The sequence below is a fragment of the Neoarius graeffei genome, chromosome 7, assembly GCF_027579695.1.
Source record: "Neoarius graeffei isolate fNeoGra1 chromosome 7, fNeoGra1.pri, whole genome shotgun sequence".
Classification (NCBI taxonomy): domain Eukaryota; kingdom Metazoa; phylum Chordata; class Actinopteri; order Siluriformes; family Ariidae; genus Neoarius; species Neoarius graeffei.
In genome coordinates, this window is record NC_083575.1 from 69,104,526 (window position 1) to 69,128,647 (window position 24,122).

Consider the following 24,122-nt stretch of genomic DNA (forward strand, 5'->3'; position numbering starts at 1 on the left):
ACTAACGCGCCAAATGTTACCTGTGCCATCTGGAGTGCTGCGCACGTACGTGGGCAGCATCTTCACTGTAGCTGTGCCCAGGGTCTTCTTGCTCAGGCCGTTCAGGATCTCTGTGTGCATCCGCTTCTTCACCTCTAGCAGCTGCTCTTTGCTCAGGTGGAACTCCGCTAGCGTCTCAGAGATCTGGCGTGTCTGATCAGCCAATCTCGAGGCCCAGGCTGTTACCAAGGCGGCACCTTTGCCACTCCCACTCTCCGAGAGCAGGAAGCGAACATCACACTCAGGTATGAGACGTCGCACGGTCTTATGGAGTCGCCGAGCATACCTGAGACAGACAAAAGGAAGCATGGCTCTGAATAAGAGTATGAAGATATACAACTTATATTGACAGGCTGTCAGCTGTCTAGATCATTTGGGCCACATTAGAGATTATTTAAAGGAGAACTGAAGGCAAATTTTTTATTATCAAAATTCTATTTATCTCATTTTATTAAATATAGGAATGCATTTTTGACAGCTATTTTGTCACCGCTGTAGCAAGTTATGAGTGTTTGAAATACGCTATGTAATATATCAGTCCATATGTCAAAGCAATGGCCGTAAACGAGATTCGTTGAGACCTGTGCGAGACATCGTAGGACGGAAGTAAAACGTACAGCGGAAATCAAAGTGACCAACATCTGCCAACGTTGTCAAAAGACGTGCGCACCCTCTTTCGAATGCTGACGTAATCAGGCCGGAAGTTTTGTTTCTTTTGATAGCAATCAGGAAAGTTTGAAAAACGTAGGCAGTAATCGTCATTTAAACTCGTTTTTGTGCAATATTTTGTTTGGAAAACAGTTTTCAAAATGGTGGCACTGACACCATTGGCAAATTTTCAAAATGGTGGCACTGACACCAATGGTGGCTGACACGTCATGCTTCAAAGTCTCACACAAGTCTTGTGAAGATCACGTGGATAAGTGACGCCTGCCGTGGACCATTCATCTCATCTCATTATCTGTAGCCGCTTTATCCTGTTCTACAGGGTTGCAGGCAAGCTGGAGCCTATCCCAGCTGACTACGGGCGAAAGGCGGGGTACACCCTGGACAAGTCGCCAGGTCATCACAGGGCTGACACATATGCCGCTTTTCCACTACAAACGCGGCTGAGCCGTGCCGTGCCGAGTCGAGCTGAGTCGAGCTGAGCGGGGCTGTTGGAGTTGCATTTCGACTACAACCGCGCTGAACCGTGCTGGCTGGAAGTGGGTGGACACATTGGGTGGAGTTAGCGAAAGTGGGTGGACGTCACGTGATGTCGTTAAGCAGCGCAAACAGTGACATCAGTGACAGTGGCGGAACAAGTCAGAGCCGGGCCGGGGGCGGGGCAAATGACCGGGCCCTTTATTAAAGCTTATCATAACATCATTTTAGGCTACAAAAACGAAGTCCTTCAAACGAACATGTAACTCAGAAACAAAAAACATTAGGATACTGTACATGGCTCATAATAAAACATCAATAGCCTATACTGCGCACATTATTTGAAGGGCATACGAATGAGCGCTCAGAGGTTGCAACGGTGACAGGAAGAGTCAGAAATAAAAGGAGGGCGGTGCAAACCTCACTGAATGCACTGTGTTTACCAATTTCAACACTACAGGGTGCAACTATGTTATTTTGTACATTAAGTCCTTCAAACGAACATGTAACTCAAACAAAAAAACATTAGGCGACATACTGTACATGGCTCATAATAAAACATCAATAGCCTACTGCGCGCATTATTTGAAGGGCATACGACGAGCCTTGCGCTCCGCGAACTCGTCCACGATGCTCTGTATGTCACTGTACTAGGCTACAAAAACGAAGTCCTTCAAACGAACATGTAACTCAGAAACAAAAAACATTAGGATACTGTACATGGCTCATAATAAAACATCAATAGCCTATACTGCGCACATTATTTGAAGGGCATACGAATGAGCGCTCAGAGGTTGCAACGGTGACAGGAAGAGCCATGTACAGTATCCTAGTGGTCTTTTAAGCAGTAGTCTCACGACCCGAATAGTAAACAATAAACATGGAGGACATGGAGTCGTTAGTGTTGCTGGTCTTGGTGCTGTGGCTTGTTGTCACCGACAACGCGGACAGATACTGGCAAGAGCGTATAGATGAGGCGAGGCGCATAAGGCTTCAGAAATTCTCGTAATTCGTAATTATTCTCCTTCCGGGTTTGCAGTGTTTACAGATCCCAGCGTGCTCGCGGGGCGTGTGTGGGCATGTGAGGACACTCCTCCTCACCAATCAGTGCACAGGGGAGTGTCTGCTCACGCCCCCAACCTCACTCGGCACGGCTTGGCTCGCTTCAGCCCCACTCCAAAACGGTGCGAGTTTTAGGGGCTAAGCAGGGCTGAAGCGAGCTGAGTCGTGCTGGTTTTTGGTAGTCGAAACGCGAGCCGTGTCGGGCTGAAGTGAGCTGAAGCGAGCTGAAGTGAGCTGAAAAAGGGTAGTGGAAAAGGGCCAATAGACACAGACAACCATTCACACTCACATTCACACCTACGGTCAATTTAGAGTCACCAGTTAACCTAACCTGCATGTCTTTGGACTGTGGGGGAAACCGGAGCACCCGGAGGAAACCCACGCGGACACGGGGAGAACATGCAAACTCCACACAGAAAGGCCCTCGCCGGCCCCGGGGCTCGAACCTGGACCTTCTTGCTGTGAGGCGACAGCGCTAACCACTACAACTAAATGAACTAAATTGAACATGGCTAAAAAGCGAATAGGCTGATAAGTCTAATATTTAATTGCAATTATTTGCCAATACCAGTCACAATATAAGGTTACTAAAACCAAAAACGGAATTAAATAACACGTTAATTAAGAAATAAAGCAAGTTTAAAAATGGCTTCAGTTCCCCTTTAAAGAGGACATCTTCTGAAAAACTCACTTTTTCAGTGCTTTGGGTATCTGAGTTACCTAGCAACCTCCAAACTCTGAAATAAGACACTCAGTCAAATTCTTTTGGGCTCGTATTTCAGAAAACACGAGCTTCAACAAGCCGTTCCAATTTGGCTCCTCTTTCTATGTCACTATGGAGCTCTTTAAAATGACGCTTCCCTTTTATCGGAGTATCCCCACTCATGGCTTGAGAACTGCCTTTGTGAATGAATATTCATTTCAAAAGTGCCACCTGATTGGCCAGCAGAAGAGGGTGGGTGGGGTGAGCAGTGGCTCATTATCATTTAAAGCTAGACTGCCTTTCGATTTCATAAAATCAGTGAAATTTAGTTCTCTCTGAAATTTGGTCATTGTGATATATGTTTATTTCTGTAAGATCTCACAAAATATCAGGCCATTCTGTGAATGGGAAGTTATTTAATTTGAGGGGATTCCCGAGCAAATAATGTGCATGAAATCGCTCGCTTCGCGCAGTCAAGCAGACAGAGGAAGTCCGTGTGCGCATGCGCAGATTTACCTTCTTCTTCTTTTGGGTTTTATGGCAGCTGGCATCCACAGGTGTTACGTTACTACCATCTACAGGTTTACCTTGACCGTGCACTGACAGTTACATCATTCTGTCGCTAAACGAACAGCTGATCACACCGAGGTGCTTGCTGACGGTCGATATCTATTAGCTTGGTCCTGCGTTTCCTTTCCTTCGCAACATAACGTCTTTTCTTCTCGCTTTCCGTTACTATAATCGGGTTTTCACGTTTCATTTGCACACTCACGTCCTCCATTTTTCTTTCCTGTTTCAAATTTGTATCCCACAATGCCTTCCACAAATGGAGAAAGCCCACCACATGATGCATGATGTAGTATCTTAAACTGGGTCATGGTGAAGCAGGAAAAAATAGCGGAGAATTTAGGGCCACATGGCCCTAAATTCATTAATTGTTCTATTTTTAAAAAAACTAATAAAATTGGAAGTCTGTGATTCAAATTCAGTAGCTTTCGGTCCACTAAACAAAAATAATTGTGTGCCAGGGAAAATTCTTTTTATGACCTACACTTGAAAAATCTGAAAGGCAGTCTAGCTTTAAAGGATCAGGCACTCAAACCGACTGTTTTGAACAGGGCTATTTTGACAGGGTGAAAAGGGAGCTGTGGTGTTTTATCCTTGTGGTATTTTGACTAAAGCATCTCATCTCATTATCTATAGCCGCTTTATCCTGTTCTACAGGGTCGCAGGCAAGCTGGAGCCTATCCCAGCTGACTACGGGCGAAAGGCGGGGTACACCCTGGACAAGTCGCCAGGTCATCACAGGGCTGACACATAGACACAGACAACCATTCACACTCACATTCACACCTACGGTCAATTTAGAGTCACCAGTTAACCTAACCTGGATGTCTTTGGACTGTGGGGGAAACCGGAGCACCCGGAGGAAACCCACGCGGACACGGGGAGAACATGCAAACTCCACACAGAAAGGCCCTCGCCGGCCACGGGGCTCGAACCCGGACCTTCTTGCTGTGAGGCGACAGCGCTAACCACTACACCACCGTGCCGCCCTGACTAAAGCATGTCAGAGTAAGGTCTCAGGGAACTGTGTCAACATGTGCAAAAGGAGTATAGAAGAGCAAATAAAATAAACGAAGAAGTGTAAGGCTAAAGCAGAAAAATGCCATCTATTTCCTGCAACATCATTTATTTCACATAGTTCCTGGTTTAAACTCATTTATCGAATAACCTGGTTTGGTTAAGCATTGACCAAACTTTGTTACATCTTAATTACAGCACAGTGATGTACTTTTCTTTGCATATCCTAGCTTATTAGGAAGCTGGGGCCAGGTCACAGAGTCAGTCATGATACAGCACTGCTGGAGCAGAGAGGGTTAAATGCCTTGCTCAAGGGCTCGACAATGGCAGTTTGCCAGTACTGCGGACTGAACCCCTGACATTCTGATCAGTAATCCAGAGCCTTAACCATTGAGCCACTCAAAGATTTATCTATCAGAAGAGGAACACGAGTGGATCAAACATCCCACTTCAGAAGGTTCTCGCTTCAGTTTCTTTTCTAAGGGTCAGCAGTTCTCAAAGAGCTCTCCTGGGATGGTGCCCAAATGAGTACGGTTATATACAGCTTATAGAAGGTAACAATAAAAAATAAAGTTACTCATGGCAAAACATTTGACATAAATGTATCAAATATAGGCTTCGAATGATGGAAACTTGGGGAGAAAAAAAAAAATAGTACCCATTTGGGGTGACCAGAAGTAATACTACTTCATTGTAATAAATACAACTTATTGGACAGACTCTCTTAGGGAAGTTGTGTCATGGCATATAACTGCTGTTGGGAAAGGTTACGAAAAACAGAAACTCCTGAGGAACTAGAAAACATCACGTGGTTCAGCATGCCATCCTGTTTCGAAAGATTGCCAAGTGCTTCGGCCAAGCTTGCTCGATATATGATACGAGTACACTACTGAGTAAACACCTGTTTCGGCAACTGAGTCTGATGAAAAGAAGCAGTCCTATTCTAAGCTCTGTAAAGTGCAGCCCGTGATGATATGTACAGTATGTTTTTGCCTTATGTCTAACACTGACTATTGTTCAACAGACTAGTTTGAAGAAAGCAAAATATGTGAACCTTGCCTAGACTGAAACCTAAAAAGTCAGGAAAGTAAATCGTAACTAGATAGAGACTGTGAATAAAAAGTCACAGTAATTTGCGCTAGCTATTACAAACTGGGACGTCGGGTCACCGTACCATTCCGGATCTATAGGGTAAGAGATAGAGAATGGCGCTTAGTGAGGAAAAGTTGCGCCGTGCCGCCCTGAACAAAATAAAACAAGAGCCATCCTGAGATTACATATCCCCCCCAGCCCCCACTCAAAATTCTCCTAAGTTGAATTGGTTGCTATGGAAATACAGAAAAAAATTAAAAGTAAAAAAAAAAAAAAAAATCACAGAAATCCCAAAATGCCAAAAGGCACAACTCCTCTAGTCACTTAACATAACTGAGGTTTTGTGAAAAAATTCCTAATACTTTTTGAGTTATGCTCCAGAAACTAAAATGTTTACAGATGGACAGACAGACAGACAGACAGAGCGATAGCTATATCCCCCCGCATTATATGCTGGGGGGATAAACATATATATTTTTTAAAAATCACGAAAATTGACAGAGTTATAAGTCAGCGGTCTCAAAAGTAGCCGGTCACCGGCGGCAAATCGCCGGCTATGGCTTGTTATGCCGCTGGCTATTGTCAGTCGAGTCACAAAATTTAATATTAAATATTTCTGACAGCAAAAAAAGTTGTGAACATAAATTACATCCACTATGTCATGTATGTCCGTTGCCGCGTCAACTGTGTTTACATCTTCGACACGAGTGCAGCCATTACTGCCGCCCGTATTGCCAGATTGCGCGTTTTCCCGCCCAATTTGGGCGGTTTTAAGTGCATTTTGGCGGGTTTTGAACATATTTTGGGCTGTAAAACGTCAGCAGTATCTGGCAACATATTTTTTTACTTAATACAAGAAATTAATGGATGCCAACGTTTTTGCCAAAATGGTATTTTATTTTCCATTGTTTAGGCAGCTTCAGCATCATACTGTGAGATTCTGTTCAAATTGTTTTTTTTCTTCTATGAAGCCTGAGCCATTTATTTTATTAGTTTATAATTATTGTTTAATTTAGTCTTCAGGAGAGACTGCCTGCACACAGCACTAGTATTAATAGTTTTTTTTCTTACATGAAAGCTGAGGCATTTATATTATATTTGAAGGTAACTTCATGTTGTGCTGTGAGGTTCTCTGCACTTTAACTTTTGAACCAACAGGTGCATTTGGATAAGTAAAGCCTATTTTTCTGCATTTTTGTAGTCCTGGTAATCTTTTATATTGGTAAAGTTGTTTATAGGACCATTTCTCAGTGTCTGTTTTTTTAATCAATAGTTTTTCAGTAATAACTTAATATTTAACATATCACTCAATTTTAAACAACCCCCGCGCCTCCCCCATAGTCTCCAAAATTTCTGTGGGAAACACTGGCGTGCGTAACAACGCTAATCAAGCTTAAGCTAGACGACCCGCCTCAAATACCCGTCCCGGGTAAATGTTATCCCAATTTTAGATGGCCTGTTCCAAACCATCCCGCCCCATGAAAAATTCGTACTTGCATATCTCTCTATCTATCTATCTATCTATCTATCTATCTATATATATATATATATCCCTGCACGCTTTGCGTGCATTATGTCTGCCGCTGGCAGACATTTTACCATTTTGCACCCTGCTGTAAATTATTTGTACCCTGCTGTTCTCCCAAACTTTGAAGCCCCTGATAAGTGATTGAAAAAAATCCCATTTTTCATGGATCATTCCGGTTCAGTGATCCAGATCAGCACCAAAAGTCATAGCAACGTAACTCAGCCCAGAGGTATTCTTCATGGGAAATTTGGTGATGATTGGTTGAAAACTGAGGGAGAAATAGCGTACTAAAAAAGGCTAGGAGGAGGAGGAGCAGAAGAAGAAGAAGAAGAAAGTAGAAAGATCCTGAGTGAGAGTAACAGTTTGCACCAGTGCTGCCAGCACAAATTAATAAAACTTAAGGCTACACAAATTTAATTACTTGGTTCTCTGATTTTTTCAGGAAAAATATGAAGCGAGCGGCCGAAATAAAAATAAAATTTAAAAAATGCTCTGATGGTAAAATTAGCGGTGGAAATAGACCAAACAATACAGGCAAACCAGTAAACAGACAGGCTAAATAAACGATTGAATTACAGTCAATTGAACATCTACAATGCACAGAAAAAAAGATTTGACCAGGAGTAGGCTACTTCTTTTTTTTAAAGATATTTTTTTGGGCTTTTTTCACCTTTATTATTGGATAGGATAGTGTAGGCACAGGAAATGAGCGGGAAAGAGAGACAGGGAGGGATCGGGAAATGACCTCAGGCCGGAATCAAACCCGGGTCCCCGGATTTATGGTATGGCGCCTTATCCACCTGAGCCACGATGCCCCCGAGTAGGCTACTTCTGATGGCTAAATACTGCGAATGATTTTTTGTTTGCCCCTCACATCAATCAATGAAATATATAAATTAAACCCACCTCCACAGAGTTGTCCAAGTTGGCACATCGCAGGGTAACAAGCTCACGGCATCTTGAGTACAACTGTGCAAAGTTTTCCCCCTCTTGAATTTCAACACACCTGTCAAAGATTTTACGCTTCTGTTCACTGAATATCCTAACAATCACAAACACAGGCTTTGCAGGATTCCCCTCCACAGGCATGTTTCTTCCGCAAGTCTTTATCTAAAGTGAAAGGGGCGATTTGATTGGTTTTCGACGTCATGTGACCTTTTCTGCTGGCGGGAGTTTGATTTCGATTTTATTTTTTTCATTTTGCATTTTCTTCAAGCGGCAATTCCGAGAACCAACTAATTGAATTGGTGTGGCCTAACCAAAAAAAAAAAAGGAAGTAAATCAATCATTACTGTGGGTGCATCTTGTAGAGGGAGCCATCAATAGCCACGGTAGTGCGGAGACGAGGGACATTCTTGTTGTCCTTCAGGCGAGTAAGAAGAGCACCCAGTGTAGCAGCGATGAGATTAGCTGAGCGGAAAGAGACAATAGCACACACATGCTGCACAGCAATGCAGTCATCCGCTGATGGCTCCACTCCCAGACGGCCTAAAATTTCCTTGGCCTTGGTCAATCCCTCTTTACTCCTGGAAAACATAAGCAACGTCAGTGATGATTAGCATAGAATACAAGACAAAAACACACAAACTGTTCACTGATCCAGAAGCAAACATGCAAATTCTCTTACTGATTTTTATCCATTATTGGATAAAACAGTAGCATTGAGAGACCTTTTTTTTTTAAATAAACGTGATTGGTATATTAAAAATTATTCTTTCCACATTCACTGGATATGAGCAATTGCGTGCTCTGATTGGCTACTCTACTACTAGGATATCAGCTCATATACCGTTGTTGAACCAGTCGAGGATGAAATAAAAACTACTTGAAAACAAAACCCCCCAAAAATAAAAGCAACAAAATATGGAATAAAAGTCTTTCATGGTAAGAATGTATCTTTTTTTTATTTTTCAAGAATTATTATTATAGCATTTTTTACAAATTGCTACTGTACTTTCGGCGGTTTGTTTCCATTCTAAGCAGAAATGATTTTGTCGGACGTTTTGTATAAAGTTTTTATTTATCGAATTTGCAAAAACACAAAAAAAAAACCACTGTTTCTCAAAATCCAGTGAATATGGATAGAATAAAACAGTTATTCCACTCAATCTCGTCATACATGGCTTATAGCCAACTCGGCTGTCAGCTCATATATGACTCGATTTCATGGAATAACTTAATTAAGAGCATAACATGAGCTACTGACATAAGACTTACTTCTCAATAGCAGAAACATGCTTCGTTTCAATTTTGCCTTTCGTCAGTAGTTCTGGAGTGATGCGGCCTTCAAACAGCAGCCCCTCTTTGGCCATCTTCACCAGGATGAGCCTCACCAGCTCCCCCATGTACATTCCGCTCACCATCTTTTCAAACCTAAGATTGAAGAGAGCTTTACTCCTACCTTACACAGGGATGAGAATGGGACATTTAAAAAAACTCTGAAATGTCTGCCAAGGGCAGACGTAATGCACGCAAAGCGTGCATGGGGGGGGTTTCAAAGGGGGGTGCGCCTTTATATATATATATATATATATATATATATATATATATATATATATATATGAATGTTTTCAAATTCAATGATGGTTTAAAACGTTTATAAACTTTAAGATAACAAATCCCTACAGATATATATCGTGAGCGATAATGGAGGTAACCGTAATGATTTATTAGATTCCTCCTGACTCTATCTTTGACAATTTAAGTAAAACGTACCTTTGTGCTTTTTTGTTTTGATGTGCTCCTGGATGTTTCTAGCTCCTCTGTTTCCATAATTGATCATATCTGAGCACAGAATACACAGAACCTTTCCCGGCACGTCCACTTTTCGGATATGTTCCGTCAGGCACGTCGTCACAGTTTGTGTCCCTATCTGCACGGTAACGCTACTATCGAGCCATGCCCATCGGAAACAGTTCTTTATCCCGTTCGATTTATCGATTTCCCTGGCACGATCCTCATTTTTGTGGTCCAAAACTTTCGCCATATTGGCGAAGTAACTTTGAAAACTAACCAAAATAACTAGACTTAAAGGAACAGTCCACCGTACTTCCATAATGAAATATGCTCTTATCTGAATTGAGACGAGCTGCTCCGTACCTCTCCGAGCTTTGCGCGACCTCCCAGTCAGTCAGACGCAGTCAGACGCGCTGTCACTCCTGTTAGCAATGTAGCTAGGCTCAGCATGGCCAATGGTATTTTTTGGGGCTGTAGTTAGATGCGACCAAACTCTTCCGCGTTTTTCCTGTTTACATAGGTTTATATGACCAGTGATATGAAACAAAGTTCAGTTACACAAATTGAAACGTAGCGATTTTCTATGCTATGGAAAGTCCGCACTATAATGACAGGCGTACTAACACCTTCTGCGCGCTTCGGCAGCGCATTGATACGGAGCTCAGATATCAATGTGCTGCCGAAGCACACAGAAGGTGTTAGTACGCCTGTCATTATAGTGCGGACTTTCCATAGCATAGAAAATCGCTACGTTTCAATTTGTGTAACTGAACTTGTTTCATGTCACTGGTCATATAAACCTATGTAAACAGGAAAAACGTGGAAGAGTTTGGTCGCATCTAACTACAGCCCCAAAAAATACCATTGGCCATACTGAGCCTAGCTACATTGCTAACAGGAGTGACAGCGCGTCTGACTGCGTCTGACTGACTGGGAGGTCGCGCAAAGCTCAGAGAGGTACGGAGCAGCTCGTCTCAATTCAGATAAGAGCATATTTCATTATGGAAGTACGGTGGACTGTTCCTTTAAGAAGTGATCAAAACCGTGTACGTATAGCTTGTTTCTCCGTGAATTGTAGAAGTGAGATGAAACTAGCGCTAAAACGTTGCCGGAAATCGTCGTGAGTTGTCGTTAGCATAAATATTGAAGAAAGCAATGACGATTTCCGTTATCACAGCTGCAACTAATTTTGCGATGAGCGTTGCCGAAAGATGCTGGTGGGCGGTCGGTCGGTCCTGCCTGCTTGTGCCACCACAAGCCTCGCCTCGCGCCGACCCCCCCCCCGAAATTTTCTCAACGGATTTACACGTTTCACAAAAATGACATTTTCAGCGGGAAAACTCGGAATTCCGCACATCCGCGGAAAATTCTCATCTCTGCTTACACGCTTTTTATTCATAAACCTAATGACCCATCTCTCTCATGACTGAAATAGGAAAAGGCATAAGGTATTGTTCTGTGCCTTACAGTTGTTTGCCTGGGTTGAGGGATCCACGGTCGATATCTCGATCGAATTCAGTGCGGATGTCCTCCAGCATGCCATCATCTCCGAAAGCTCCCCATTCTGTGTTGATGCACATTCTGCCCTCGTCTCCTTCCACGAGGTCAATATGTCTCAACTCCTCCATGTAGCATGCGTTAGTGCCCGTACCTGAGGAAGGCAGCACAGCAACATAAGGCATCCTTTCTGTTCATCAGGCTTTTGGAGATCTGTGCCGAGATCCTGCAAAGACTGTGTTGGACTGGGTAATAACTGAAATTACTCCAAGCTCAATGAACAAAGCAGAGGTGGACAGTAATGAAGTACATTTACTTGAGTACTGTACTTAAGTACACTTTTTGAGTATCTGTACTTTACTTGAGCATTTATATTGGCAACTTATGACTTTAACTTCACTACATTTGCAAGACAATTATCGTACTTTTTACTCCACTACATTTCTATCAAGGTCCTTGTTACTTGTTACTATGAAGCAGCTTTGAAAGTGGATGTTTTTTCTTTTCTTTTCTAAAAGGTAATTGTTTTTTTTCGCAGGTGACACTGAGATAGCCGATCAGTAATCACTAGAGTCACGTTCATAGACTGGATAAAATCAAGTTCAATGATTTCTCAGCAGCATTATGTAACATGATCAGTTGATGGCAGAATGGAAGGAGGCGGTTCTTCTGGAGAATGCATGCACGGCCATACCTAGAACCCGTGTTTCGGTTTTCTGAAAGGAACAGAGTCGTTTCGTTTTAAATGTTTGTTTGCCTAAAACAGAGCAAATCACAGCCTACAAAAACTCGCCATCCGACCTGCGGAAGCATATTGAGGTATGTGAACGTTTTATTCCAAGAGAAAGCTTGTAATGAAGTTGTCTGTGCTTTTAGAGCTAGTGATAACGTTGCAACAGCTATGCAGTCTGGTTAGTCAAATGACGTTCTATGGATTTGCTCACCAAGCTGCCGTAGCCTTGTCCACGGCTAACATTAACACATAGCTAGTTAACTTGTACGCTGCTAGTTAGCATGTAAAAATAACATGAATAAAGTTAACTTATCTGAAGTCTCATCTCATCTCATTATCTCTAGCCGCTTTATCCTGTTCTACAGGGTCGCAGGCAAGCTGGAGCCTATCCCAGCTGACTACGGGCAAAAGGCGGGGTACACCCTGGACAAGTCGCCAGGTCATCACAGGGCTGACACACAGACAACCATTCACACTCACACCTACGGTCAATTTAGAGTCACCAGTTAACCTAACCTGCATGTCTTTGGACTGTGGGGGAAACCGGAGCACCTGGAGGAAACCCACGCGGACACGGGGAGAACATGCAAACTCCACACAGAAAGGCCCTCGTCGGCCACGGGGCTCGAACCCGGACCTTCTTGCTGTGAGGCGACAGCGCTAACCACTACACCACTGTGCCGCCTTATCTGAAGTCCTTTCAGAAATATGTTTTAGCATAATCTTGCCAAATAAACAAAATGTAGAAATCTTTCTTTTCTAGTAACGTTAGCTACTCAATATGATTTCGAGTTTGAAAAGCGTTTGCTAGCATGTCAGGTGGAGCTTCACTGACTAGCTAGCTTAACTTTTTCCACAGACAGATTCATATGTGCATGAATACATGCACTTGCGCACGTGAGACCTGTGAGATGGACAGTATTGTACTAGTCAGTCACAACAAATTGCTGGAATTTTTTGTTTTGGTGTTTGGTGTCAGATGATGGGGTTTCTTTTTCTTTTTTGTCTTGCTTAAAGCAGTGTTGTTGTTGGGCAGTTATTAAGCTCGAGGTGTGGACCTGGGTTTTAATCAGGCTGGATTGTCCTTTTTATTTTCTGAGCAAGCTACATTTACAACTATTCCACCGTCTTCCTAATTAACATACACATACATGTGTGCAGGGGCGGCACGGTGGTGTAGTGGTTAGCGCTGTCGCCTCACAGCAAGAAGGTCCGGGTTCGAGCCCTGTGGCCGGTGAGGGCCTTTCTGTGTGGAGTTTGCATGTTCTCCCCGTGTCCGCGTGGGTTTCCTCCGGGTGCTCCGGTTTCCCCCACAGTCCAAAGACATGCAGGTTAGGTTAACTGGTGACTCTAAATTGACCGTAGGTGTGAATGTGAGTGTGAATGGTTGTCTGTGTCTATGTGTCAGCCCTGTGATGACCTGGCGACTTGTCCAGGGTGTACCCCGCCTTTCGCCCATAGTCAGCTGGGATAGGCTCCAGCTTGCCTGCGACCCTGTAGAACAGGTTAAAGCGGCTAGAGATAATGAGATGAGATGAGATACATGTGTGCACACACTACCAGAGCTGGGTCAGAACACTACCATGCTGGTTTGTGGGGATGGGGAGGAGTGTTACAATTAAAAAAACAAGAAAATGACAGTGGCTCTTTTTCAGTTCAGTTGTGTTTCATTTTGTAACATTCTACCAGGTGTTTATTCTACAGGTTCTACAAGTTAGTCAGTGAATCCAGTCGGTTGCTTCAGAGGCATTAGGTTTTGTAAGCGTTGTGTCAATAATACAACAATGTGTTGACAGAAAATGTACTTTTAATACTTAAGTATTTTTAAAAGCAAATACTTCAGTACTTTAACTTAGATAAAAATTTGACTGGACAACTTTCACTTGTATCGGAGAAACATTTGACCAGTGGGATCTGTACTTTGACTTAAGTAATAAAGTTGGGTACTTTGTCCACCTCTGGAACAAAAGGTACCCAAAATGCATGGTTTGTTTTAGCCTCCATTTTAATTTCCAAGGTACAGAGTGTTGTAATTAAATAACACTGGTATAGCAAATAACATGCGTAAAATAGAGCCTCTAACAACCAAAGTCCAGCTCCTTGCCTTCTCGCGGCAGAACCGTTTATACTGACAGGAGAAAGGGCAAAGGTAGGTTATTGGCGCCTCAAAGCGAGTTGCTCTCTTCAACACTCGCTCACTGGTACACAACATCTTTGAGCTTTTCATGCCATTCCAAGCGGTAAACTCTCCTTTAGAACTCTGGTCCTCCAGGTTGGGGGTTTTGCGCAGGGGAGCTTCCCTGCCATGTACTGTAAAACCATCACTAGCTACAGAAATTGGTAAAACAATCTACAGTTTGTAGCAAGAGACCATCAATCCATGTTATAGGAGTGTGGAGTCATTACAACGCTTCTTTATGGCTACATCAACTAGAGACTTAAACAACAGCAGTTACATCGACTGGATGCCTTCCATCATAATTGTTTGCGCAGAATCCTCAAGGTTCAGTTCCATGATCACATTTCGAATCTGTAGCCTGGGAATTAGCATCAGCTACTGCCATCTCCTTTACTTTGGGCATGTGGCATGAACGTCAGATGGCAGGCTCCCTAAATTCCTGCTAGACTGGGTTTCCGCCCATGGCTCTAGAGGTGTTGGACGCCCAAGACTAAACATCCTAAACGCCCAAGACTAAACATCTTGAGCTGTATTTAGGAGAGGATGACGATATTGTGATGGGGAAGCTTTGTGCATTGGATCGAGCTAAATGGCACCGAATCCTATGTTCTGCCAAACAACGATTAAAGGTAGACTGCCTTTCAGATTTTTTAAGTGCAGGTCATGAAAAGAATTTTCCCCGATACCCAATTATTTTTGTTTAGTGGACCGAAAGCTACTGAATTTGAATCACAGACTTCCAATTTTATTTTTTTAATAGAACAATTAATGAATTTAGGGCCATGTGGCCCTAAATTCTTCACTATTTTTTCCTGCTTCACCATGACCCAATTCAAGATACTTCGTCATGCATCACATGGTGGGCTTTCCCCGTTCGCGCAAGGCATTGTGGGATACAAATTTGAAACAGGAGAGGAAAATGGAGGATGCGAGTGTGCGAATGAAATGTGAACGACCGACTACAGTAACAGAAAGCGAGAAGAAAAGACGTTATGTTGCGAAGGAAAGGAAACGCAGGACCAAACTAATAAATATCGGTGGTCAGCGAGCACCTCGGTGTGATCAGCTGTTCGTTTAGTGACAGAATGGTGTAAATGTCAGGTCAGTGCATGGTCAAGATAAACCTGCGCATGCGCACACGGACTTCCTCTGTCTGCTTGACTGCGCGAAGCGAGCGATTTCATGCACATTATTTGCTCAGGAATCCCCTCAAATGAAATAACTTCCCAGCCACAGAATGGCCTGATATATTGTGAGATATTACAGAAATAAACATATATCACAATGACCAAATTTCAGAGGGAACTAAATTTCACCGATTTTATGAAATCAAAAGGCCGTCTAGCTTTAAGAGATTATGAGCAGGCGGACCGGTCACTAGACGGATGAAGATCTGACCAAGGTACAAGGTAAGGTATAGCAAATAGGATATACATAAGTTAGTCATGTTAATTACAATAAATAATGCGTAGAAATAAAATCCTTGCATGAAAGTTGCATTTAAATATCTGACGTACACGCACAATAATGTTTTGATCATTTTGGTAGTAATCACAGTTGGGTGTCTGTTCTACATTTTATGTAGCTGGGAAACATGTCATCAATAAGTGAAGTAACTAAAGTTGTTTCCTCTTATCCTTGTTTCCTTTAATTGCATCAGTTCTCTGCTTCCTTGGAGGTAGAGCGAGGAAGCGTGGAAAGAAAGCAAGGAAAGGAAATGCAGCTATTAGATGCAAGATCCCTAAAACTATCAACTCTTTTTCCAAGAAAACAAAACCAGGATATAAAAGAAAAATAAGACAAAACAGGTAAGAGCTAGACAATTTAAGAAACACCAACCCATTGCTTAGTTTTTGGACAACTGGGCCATAAACACAGGGCCTAAAATCTTGCATTATTCTTCTGTCTTTGAATATTACACAGGGAAATGGCGTCCCTAAGCACTGTAGAGTACTCTTCCAGCTGTAAAAACAATCTTTTACCAGAGATTGTGCATTACGCTCTTACCAATGATCATCCCAACTTCACAGCGCTGATCATCAAAGCCGCAGGTCATCATGGTTCCCACGGTGTCATTTACCACCGCCATGATATCAGCTTCATAGTCCTTGGAGACAGTACATTTTCCTTTAAGCCTACAGCACAACTGACTTGAAACAGTTTCTTGTTTCATATAAGACCAGCCAACCATACAATAACGGGCTTATTAAGACGAAACAGGATAACAGCCCCATGTTAACTGTTAATTGCAATGAGTGCTCTGATAAGAGGTGCTGACAAAACTTACCCCTCGCTTTTTAATGGCTTTGTTCAGAAGCTTCACCACATCCATCCCTTCCACTCCACTGGCTTTGAAACGTTTCGTCCAGGTCAGTAAAACAGCCTAAAAAAACAAAATATAATTTATCATACTCTTTTAAATACCTCCATGACTGAATGTGTGATCTCTGAAAATGTTTTAGTTACAGATTTAGCTGTTTATAAAGAACTACAGTAAAAGTAAAAAAGGTAACAGAACAGTGACCCGTTTTTGTTGACACTGTAGCTACTTAAATTAATTTGAACTAACAAACAAACAAACCAGGGTTGTGGTCGAGTCATTAAACCTTGAGTCCGAGTCCAGTCTCGAGTCCCCAGTGTTCAAGTCCAAGTCATAAAAAAAAAAAAAAATTATAGTCGAGTCCAACACTCCAACCGCACCGTTTGACGGCGGCTGTTTCAGCGCCATTAACATTAGTTTGTTCCTGAACATGACGTATGAACAGGTGAATGTGCTTCTCTTTATCAGGGAGTGTGAAGTATTCTGTCAGAGACGGTTGGGAGATGGATGGAAGTGCAGAAGGTGTGTTTAATACAAATGAAGACGGGTAAACAATGCAGAACAGAACGGCAGGCAAAATCGTAAAACGGTGAAACAGGCAATAGGTCGAGCGAGGCACAAACAGGCTATCGTAGACTCGGCAGAATCAAAGACAAGAAACGGGAAATCAGGGATCAGGAAACCAAACAAGGAAATAGGGCTCGGTAATGTGTCAGCAGCGCAACTCAATACTTCGCAAAGTAAGTGTGTTTTCACAGTCTTTTATAGGTGCACTGATTGTGCCTAAATCCTGTGCAGGTACAAGTCGTTTACGGCGCACGTGAAGGTCCGCTTGGCACGTGCACTGTCCAGAGCGCGCCTGAGAGTCTATCTGATGTACAAACCAAGACGCGCAGGTGTGACACTCTTGTACAAAATTAATGTAGATATAAATCTCTTACGCCAAATTATTATGACGTTACAAAAAATAAAGAAAAAAAAATCTGAGTCCTCGTCTCCAATTTACGAGTCCGAATGCATTTAATGCACGAGTCCAAGTCCGAGCCATTAGCACTCAAGTCCAAGTCAAGTCACAAGTCCTTAAAATTAGGGCACGTGTCAGACTCGAGTACTACAAGCCTGGAACCAACTATGCATTTAAATTGCAAAATGTCAGCATAAATTTACGGAAGCCGAGAGAGGCCCTTCATATAATCCTTTTTTTTTTTATTCACCTTGTTATCCCAAGATAACGACATAATTAATTCAGGATCTCGAGAAAACAACACAACTAATTCGAGATCTCGAGAAAACAAAACCGTTATTCTGAGATAACGACATAATTAATTCAGGATCTCGAGAAAACAACATAACTAATTCGAGATCTCGAGAAAACAAAACAATTATTTCGTGATCTCGAGAAAACAAAACAATTATTTCATGATCTCGAGTAAACAGCTGAGAAATGGTTCATTCAGGTGCGCCAAGAGACTTGTGATGTGCTGACTTTGGGGCTATTTCTCATTCTGTATAGATGCAACTTTGGTCATTAGAATGTCTGGAATAATCGATCACCTAATAAGGCAATATTTTGATCAGGGGTTGACACAGGGAGAGATTGCATTAAGTCTTTTAATAAGGGATAATTTCAAAATTAGTCCGCGGCACTTCCGCAGAAGACTGGCCCAGCTTCGTCTCTACTGACGGAGATACAGTGATCCAGCTGAGATCATGAAATAATTGTTTTGTTTTCTCGAGATCACGGAATAATTGTTTTGTTTTCTCGAGATCACGGAATAATTGTTTTGTTTTCTTGAGAGCTTGAAATAACGGTTTTGTTTTCTCAAGATCTTGAATTAGTTGTGTTGTTTTCTCGAGATCCTGAATTAATTATGTCGTTATCTCAGAATAACGGTTTTGTTTTCTCGAGATCTTGAATTAGTTGTGTTGTTTTCTCGAGATCCTGAATTAATTATGTCGTTATCTCGGGATAACAAGGTGAATAAAAAAAGATTATATGAAGGGCCTCTCGTGGCTTCCATATAAATTAAATGATGTCTCCATATATTATTTGTATACCACAGATAATTGCAGTGTGACACTTTTGGCTAGAAAAACTTCACCGCTGATTTAGAACTACGTTTCACTTTAATATCTTTAACAACAACAACAACAACATTTCACTTCTACATGTCCAAACCCCATTTGAAGAAAAATTGGAATATTTCCCAAAATGCAATAAACACAAAAATCTGTGATTTGTTAATTGACATGAACTTTTAGTTAACTGACAAAAGTACAAAGAAAAGATTTTCAATCATTTTAACGACCAATTTAATTGTATTTTGTAAATATAAACGAAGTTAGAATTTGATACCCGCAACACACTCAAAAAAAGTTGGGACAGAGGCAAAATAAGACTGAAAAGTTCATAGGATATTCAAGTAACACCATTTTGGAAGATTCCATAGTAAGCAGGTTAACTGATAACATGATTAGGTATAAAAGGAGCAGCACCAAAGGCTCAGTCTTCGCAAGTAAGGATGGGTCATGGCTCACCCCTTTGTGCCAGAAGTCATGAGAAAATGGTTAGTCAATTCAAAAAGAACATTTCTCAATGCAAAATTTTCAAAATCTACGGTACATAATACTGTGAAAAGATTCAGGGAATTCACAGACATCTCAGTGTGTAAAGGGCATGGTTAGAAACCACTGTTGAATGCGTGTGACCTTCAAGCCCTCAGGTGGCACTGCCTGAGAAACCATCATACTAACGTGACAAGTATAGCCACATGGGCTCGGGAGTACTTCAGAAAACTGTCGTCACTTAAAGTGCACATCACGGGTAAATTCAGGAGCAAGATCAATGCAAGTCTTCTAGTTTATATTAAACTTTGGTCAAATATCTGCAACATGTTGCATTTTCTGCAATTTTTTACCTTGCGCAATACCAGAAAAATTCAGTTGAATCAAGCCATTTGAGGCGAATTCGTCCGCCTCTGAAAAAAATTGGCATTTGGATTTCCCGACAAACATTGATTTTCGTGACGTCATCTGCGGGACGCCTCCCTCTGAATCCTACGTCAGCACTGGTTTGTTTATGAGAAAACGACCTGGTGGTTTTCTGCAAATTTCTTCAACATTATCACGTAATTATTAAAATGGTTAACAGATGTATCGTAGGAGGGTGTAGCAACACCAATCTTGATGGGATTAGTACTCATCGTTTTCCAAAAGACCGGACAATGAGAGAGAAATGGGAGCGCTTGGTCTACACAGGCTGTGCACTGAAACCGTGCAAAGCTCGCGCAGCCTGCTGGCGCTTCCGCAGGTAACGTCACGAATCTGGCTCCAGACTCCCTTGGGATTTTTCCAGATGCGTTTTGTTATTTTATTTTTTTCTGCTGTAGACAGATGGCCTTGTGCAAAATTACCCTTCTGGATGAGTGTGTAAAGGGACATACTTTCATATATTAAAAAAAAAGCAAAAAATGAAATTGGTCCAGAATATGCACTTTAACAGAGTCTGCTGCTGCATCCAGAAATGCAACCTGAAACTGTATTACACAAGGAGGAAGCAATTCAGCAATTCTATTCAGAAACGCTGCTGATTTCTCTGGGCCTGAACTCATCTCAGATGGACCGAAAGACAGTGGAAATATGTGCTGTGGTCAGATGAGTCCACATTTCAGCTTGTTTTCAGGAAAACTGGACATCGAGTTCTCAGTGCCAAAGGTGAACACGACCATCCAGTTTGTTATCAGAGAAAAGTACAAACGCTAACATCTGTGATGGTATGGGGGGCATCAGTGCTCACAGTATGGGTGAGTTGTATGTGTGTGAAGGTACCACTGATATATTGGGGTGTATATTGGGATTTTAAAGAGATGCACGTTGCCATCAAGGCAATGTCTCTTCCTGGGAAGTCCATGCTTATTTCAGCAGGACAATTCCAGGCCTCATTCTGCACACGCTACAACAGCGTGGCTTTGTAGACAGAGTGCGTGTGCTAGACTGGCCTGCTGCCGGTCCAAATCTGTTTCCTATTGAGAATATTTGAGGCGACCACGGACTGCTGAGCAGCTGAAGTCTTGTATCAAGCAAGAAAGGACAAAAATCCCAATTGTAAAACTGCAACAATTAGTGTCCTCAGATCCCATACAATTAAAAAGTGTTATTAAAAGGAAAGGTAATGTAATATAATGATAATGCCTCTGTCCCACCTTTTTTTTTTAGTGTGTTGCAGGCATCAAATTCTAACTTCATTTATATTTACAAAATACAATTAAGAATTAAATTACTCAGTAAAACTATTGAAAATCTTTTCTTTGTACTTTTGTCAGTTAAATAAAGGTTCACATGAATTAACAAATGACATATTTTTATTTTTATTGCATTTTGGAAAAGATCCCAACTTTTCTGGAAATGGGGTTTGTACAGTTCCGCCCTGATTTAGATATCCTTATTTTGTTATTCTCAGCCATATTAAAAAAAAAAATTGTACTTTAATTTAATTTAAAAACGCCCATTGTCAAATTCAGCTCTCAGTCATGTCAAAGCACATCATGCATGAGCGGAGTGACTGTGCATTCTGACCAATCACATCAACACTTTCCCTGACAGAGTATTTGACCAATCACAATCAAGTTTCTCCACCTAGGCACTTCTCACGAAATGTTTGAGCTCGCGACAATCTTGTGCACGTTGACTTAACGGTTTTAACGGTTTTCTCAAAAGGATTTCTTCATTCAGTTTGAAATGAAATAAATGTTGTTAACAGTTTAGCTGGTTCAGAGAAACACTCAACTGGAATAATAAAATGTCTATGAATTACACAGGAAACAAAGACATAATTTGAAAGTAACTGAATTTTACATTAGACGAAGGAACGTTTTTGTTGTGTTTTGTTGTATTGAACGCATAAATTACATGTGGTACAATAAACACTTAGATGGAGATGTTTGGGTGAGACGGCTGTGAAGTTCCTAATGAGATTATTTAATAAGATCCTAGAGAATGAGAAAATGCCAAATGAATGGAGAAAGTGTGCTAGTCCCAATATACAAGAATAAGGGAGATGTACAGAGCTGCAGTAATTACAGAGGGATAAAATTGATGAGCCACACCACGAAGTTATGGGAAAGGGTATTGGAGCCGAGATTGAGAAGAGAGGTAGCAATCTGTGAACAGCAGTATGGGTTTATGCCAAGGAAGAGCACGTCGGATGCAATTTTTGCTTTAAGAATGTTAATGGAGAAGTACAGGGAAGGCCAGAGAAAGCTACATTGTGTGTTTGTAGACCTGGAGAAGGCATACGATAGAGTGCCGAGAGACGAGTTATGGTATTGTATGAGAGAGAGTGGAGTGAATGAGAAGTATATTAGAGTGGTGCAAGACATGTATGAGAACAGTGAAACAGCAGTGAGGTGTGCAGCTGGAACAACTGAATGGTTCAAGGTGAAGGTGGGACTTCATGAAGGATCTGCTTTGAGTCCTTTCTTGTTTGCCATAGTGATGGATAGCTTGACGGACGAAGTGAGGCAAGAGTCACCATGGAACATGATGTTTGCGGATGATATTGTGATATGTGGTGAAAGTAGAAAGGAGGTTGAGCTGGGTTTGGAGAGATGGAGGGATGCATTGGAACGAAGAGGAATGAAGGTGAGCAGTAGCAAAACAGAATACATGTGCATCAGTGAGAATGGGGATGAGAGTGTAGTGAAGATGCAAGGAGTAGACGTAAAGAAAGTTGGTGAATTCAAGTACCTGGGGTCAACTGTGCAGGAAAATGGGGGCTGTGATAGTGAGGTGAGAAAGAGAGTGCAGACAGGGTGGAGTAGTTGGAGAAGGATTTCAGGAGTCATTTGTGATAGGAAAGTCCCAGCAAAAGTGAAAAGTAAGCTGTATAAGACAGTAGTGAGACCAGCTGTGATGTATGGATTGGAGACCGTACCCTTAACGAAGAGACAGGAGGCAAAGTTGAGGATGATGTGGTTTACGATGGGAGTCATAAGGTTGGACAGGATAAGGAACGAGCACATCAGAGGGACAGCACATGTGGAGAGCTTGGGAATTAAGCTAAGAGAGATGAGACTGAGATGGTATGGGCACATCCTGAGAAGAGATGCAGAGCATGTGGGAAGGAGAATGTTGAGGATGGAGCTGCCAGGCACACGAAAACGAGGAAGGCTAAAGAGGAGATACATGGATGTGGTGAGAGAGGACATGAAAGTGGCAGGTGTGGTAGAGAAGGATGCGGAAGACAGGGAGCAACGGAGACGAAAGATCCGCTGTGGCAACCCCTAATCGGGAGCAGCCAAAAGAAGAAAAAGACAATAAAACACTTACATATATTTTACAAAATCTGTTATTTTAGTGAGCCATACTGTGAACTAGACACAGAACAGGTGGGAAAAATCATCCAAATTATAATATATCCTGCCTTGTATTCCCTAACAACTAATTTGAATTAAACTAACTGTATCCTTGACTTGCAAGTGACGTCAAGGCAAAATAGAAACCCGGATGTCAGCCATGTTGGTGGAGATACAAATGCGGGGTCAAGCGACATTCCATACAAAACAGTCATGCGTGCGCAACTCTCTTTGTTTTTCCACAGCTTTAAGTGTTCTTTTAGCGCTGCCATATCTTTGTGCTGTATATGGTTGTGGTCACAGCAGTACTTGTGACCGTGGCACGGTCCGATTTTTTAGAATTCCGTCCGTGATTCGCAAAGATGGCGAGGAAACTCTGAGGCTTAGTACAGAGAGGAGACGAGCACGGCTGAACAACATCGGCAGAGCTGATCTAACAGAGGCTAAAACCAAAACAGCTCGTGTTTGTAGTGCTCATTTTATCTCAGGTGAGATTCAAAAGCTTTCTCGATAATATCATGGAAGAATTTTATTTCGTGTTGCTAGAATTTTGCTATAAAATGAGCGTTCTCTTGTCGTGGTTCACTCGGTCGTTGTTATAATTTTAACACGTGTATTACCATTTCGCTTCTAGGAGCGCCAGCAAAATTATACGATAGAAACAATCCAGACTGGGCACCCACTCAGAAAATGGGCTACGTTTCGTCCGAGGTCAAACTTGATTCTTCAGCAGTCAAACCAGATAGAACGCGATATCTGGGTACTTGATGGTCAGTAGAAGCGTCTTCAGAAAAATCCAACTTTTTAAAATAATATGGGTCAAAACCACACATATCTATCTTCTCTTTGTACCGAATCTTTGCCGGACCATTGAAATCGTGGTACTACTGAGAAAATTCAGCATTGTTTACAGACACACTTTCAGCAGCTGCCATCCTAGTTGCTTTGTTTTTCCACCATCATGGTGGATTTTCATGACGTAGTACATTTTGATCGCATGGTTGCAAGTCATCTATTACACGGTGTCACTAGACCTTTGGTTCGATTTCTTGTGGAAATAACCAATTACTGATTGACAACTTATGGTGTATTTGTGAAAAGAGAACTGTGTAAAAAAGGATATGATTCTTATACGGTCACTCAGTACAGGTTT

The 24,122-nt window shown here is 42.0% G+C and overlaps 1 protein-coding gene across 1 annotated transcript in view; it reads right to left on the minus strand.

Moving 5' to 3' along the window:
• The window catches only part of hk1 (hexokinase 1), an 87,502-nt gene that overhangs the window by 15,776 nt on the left and 47,604 nt on the right, over positions 1–24,122 (minus strand). The window contains exons 5-10 of the mRNA XM_060926320.1: positions 16,584–16,679; positions 16,304–16,403; positions 11,355–11,538; positions 9,369–9,524; positions 8,444–8,677; positions 21–325 (exon numbers count right to left, since the gene is read on the minus strand). Of these exons, the coding sequence (XP_060782303.1) occupies positions 21–325; positions 8,444–8,677; positions 9,369–9,524; positions 11,355–11,538; positions 16,304–16,403; positions 16,584–16,679 (1,075 nt within the window). The remainder of the gene's footprint in view (positions 1–20; positions 326–8,443; positions 8,678–9,368; positions 9,525–11,354; positions 11,539–16,303; positions 16,404–16,583; positions 16,680–24,122) is intronic.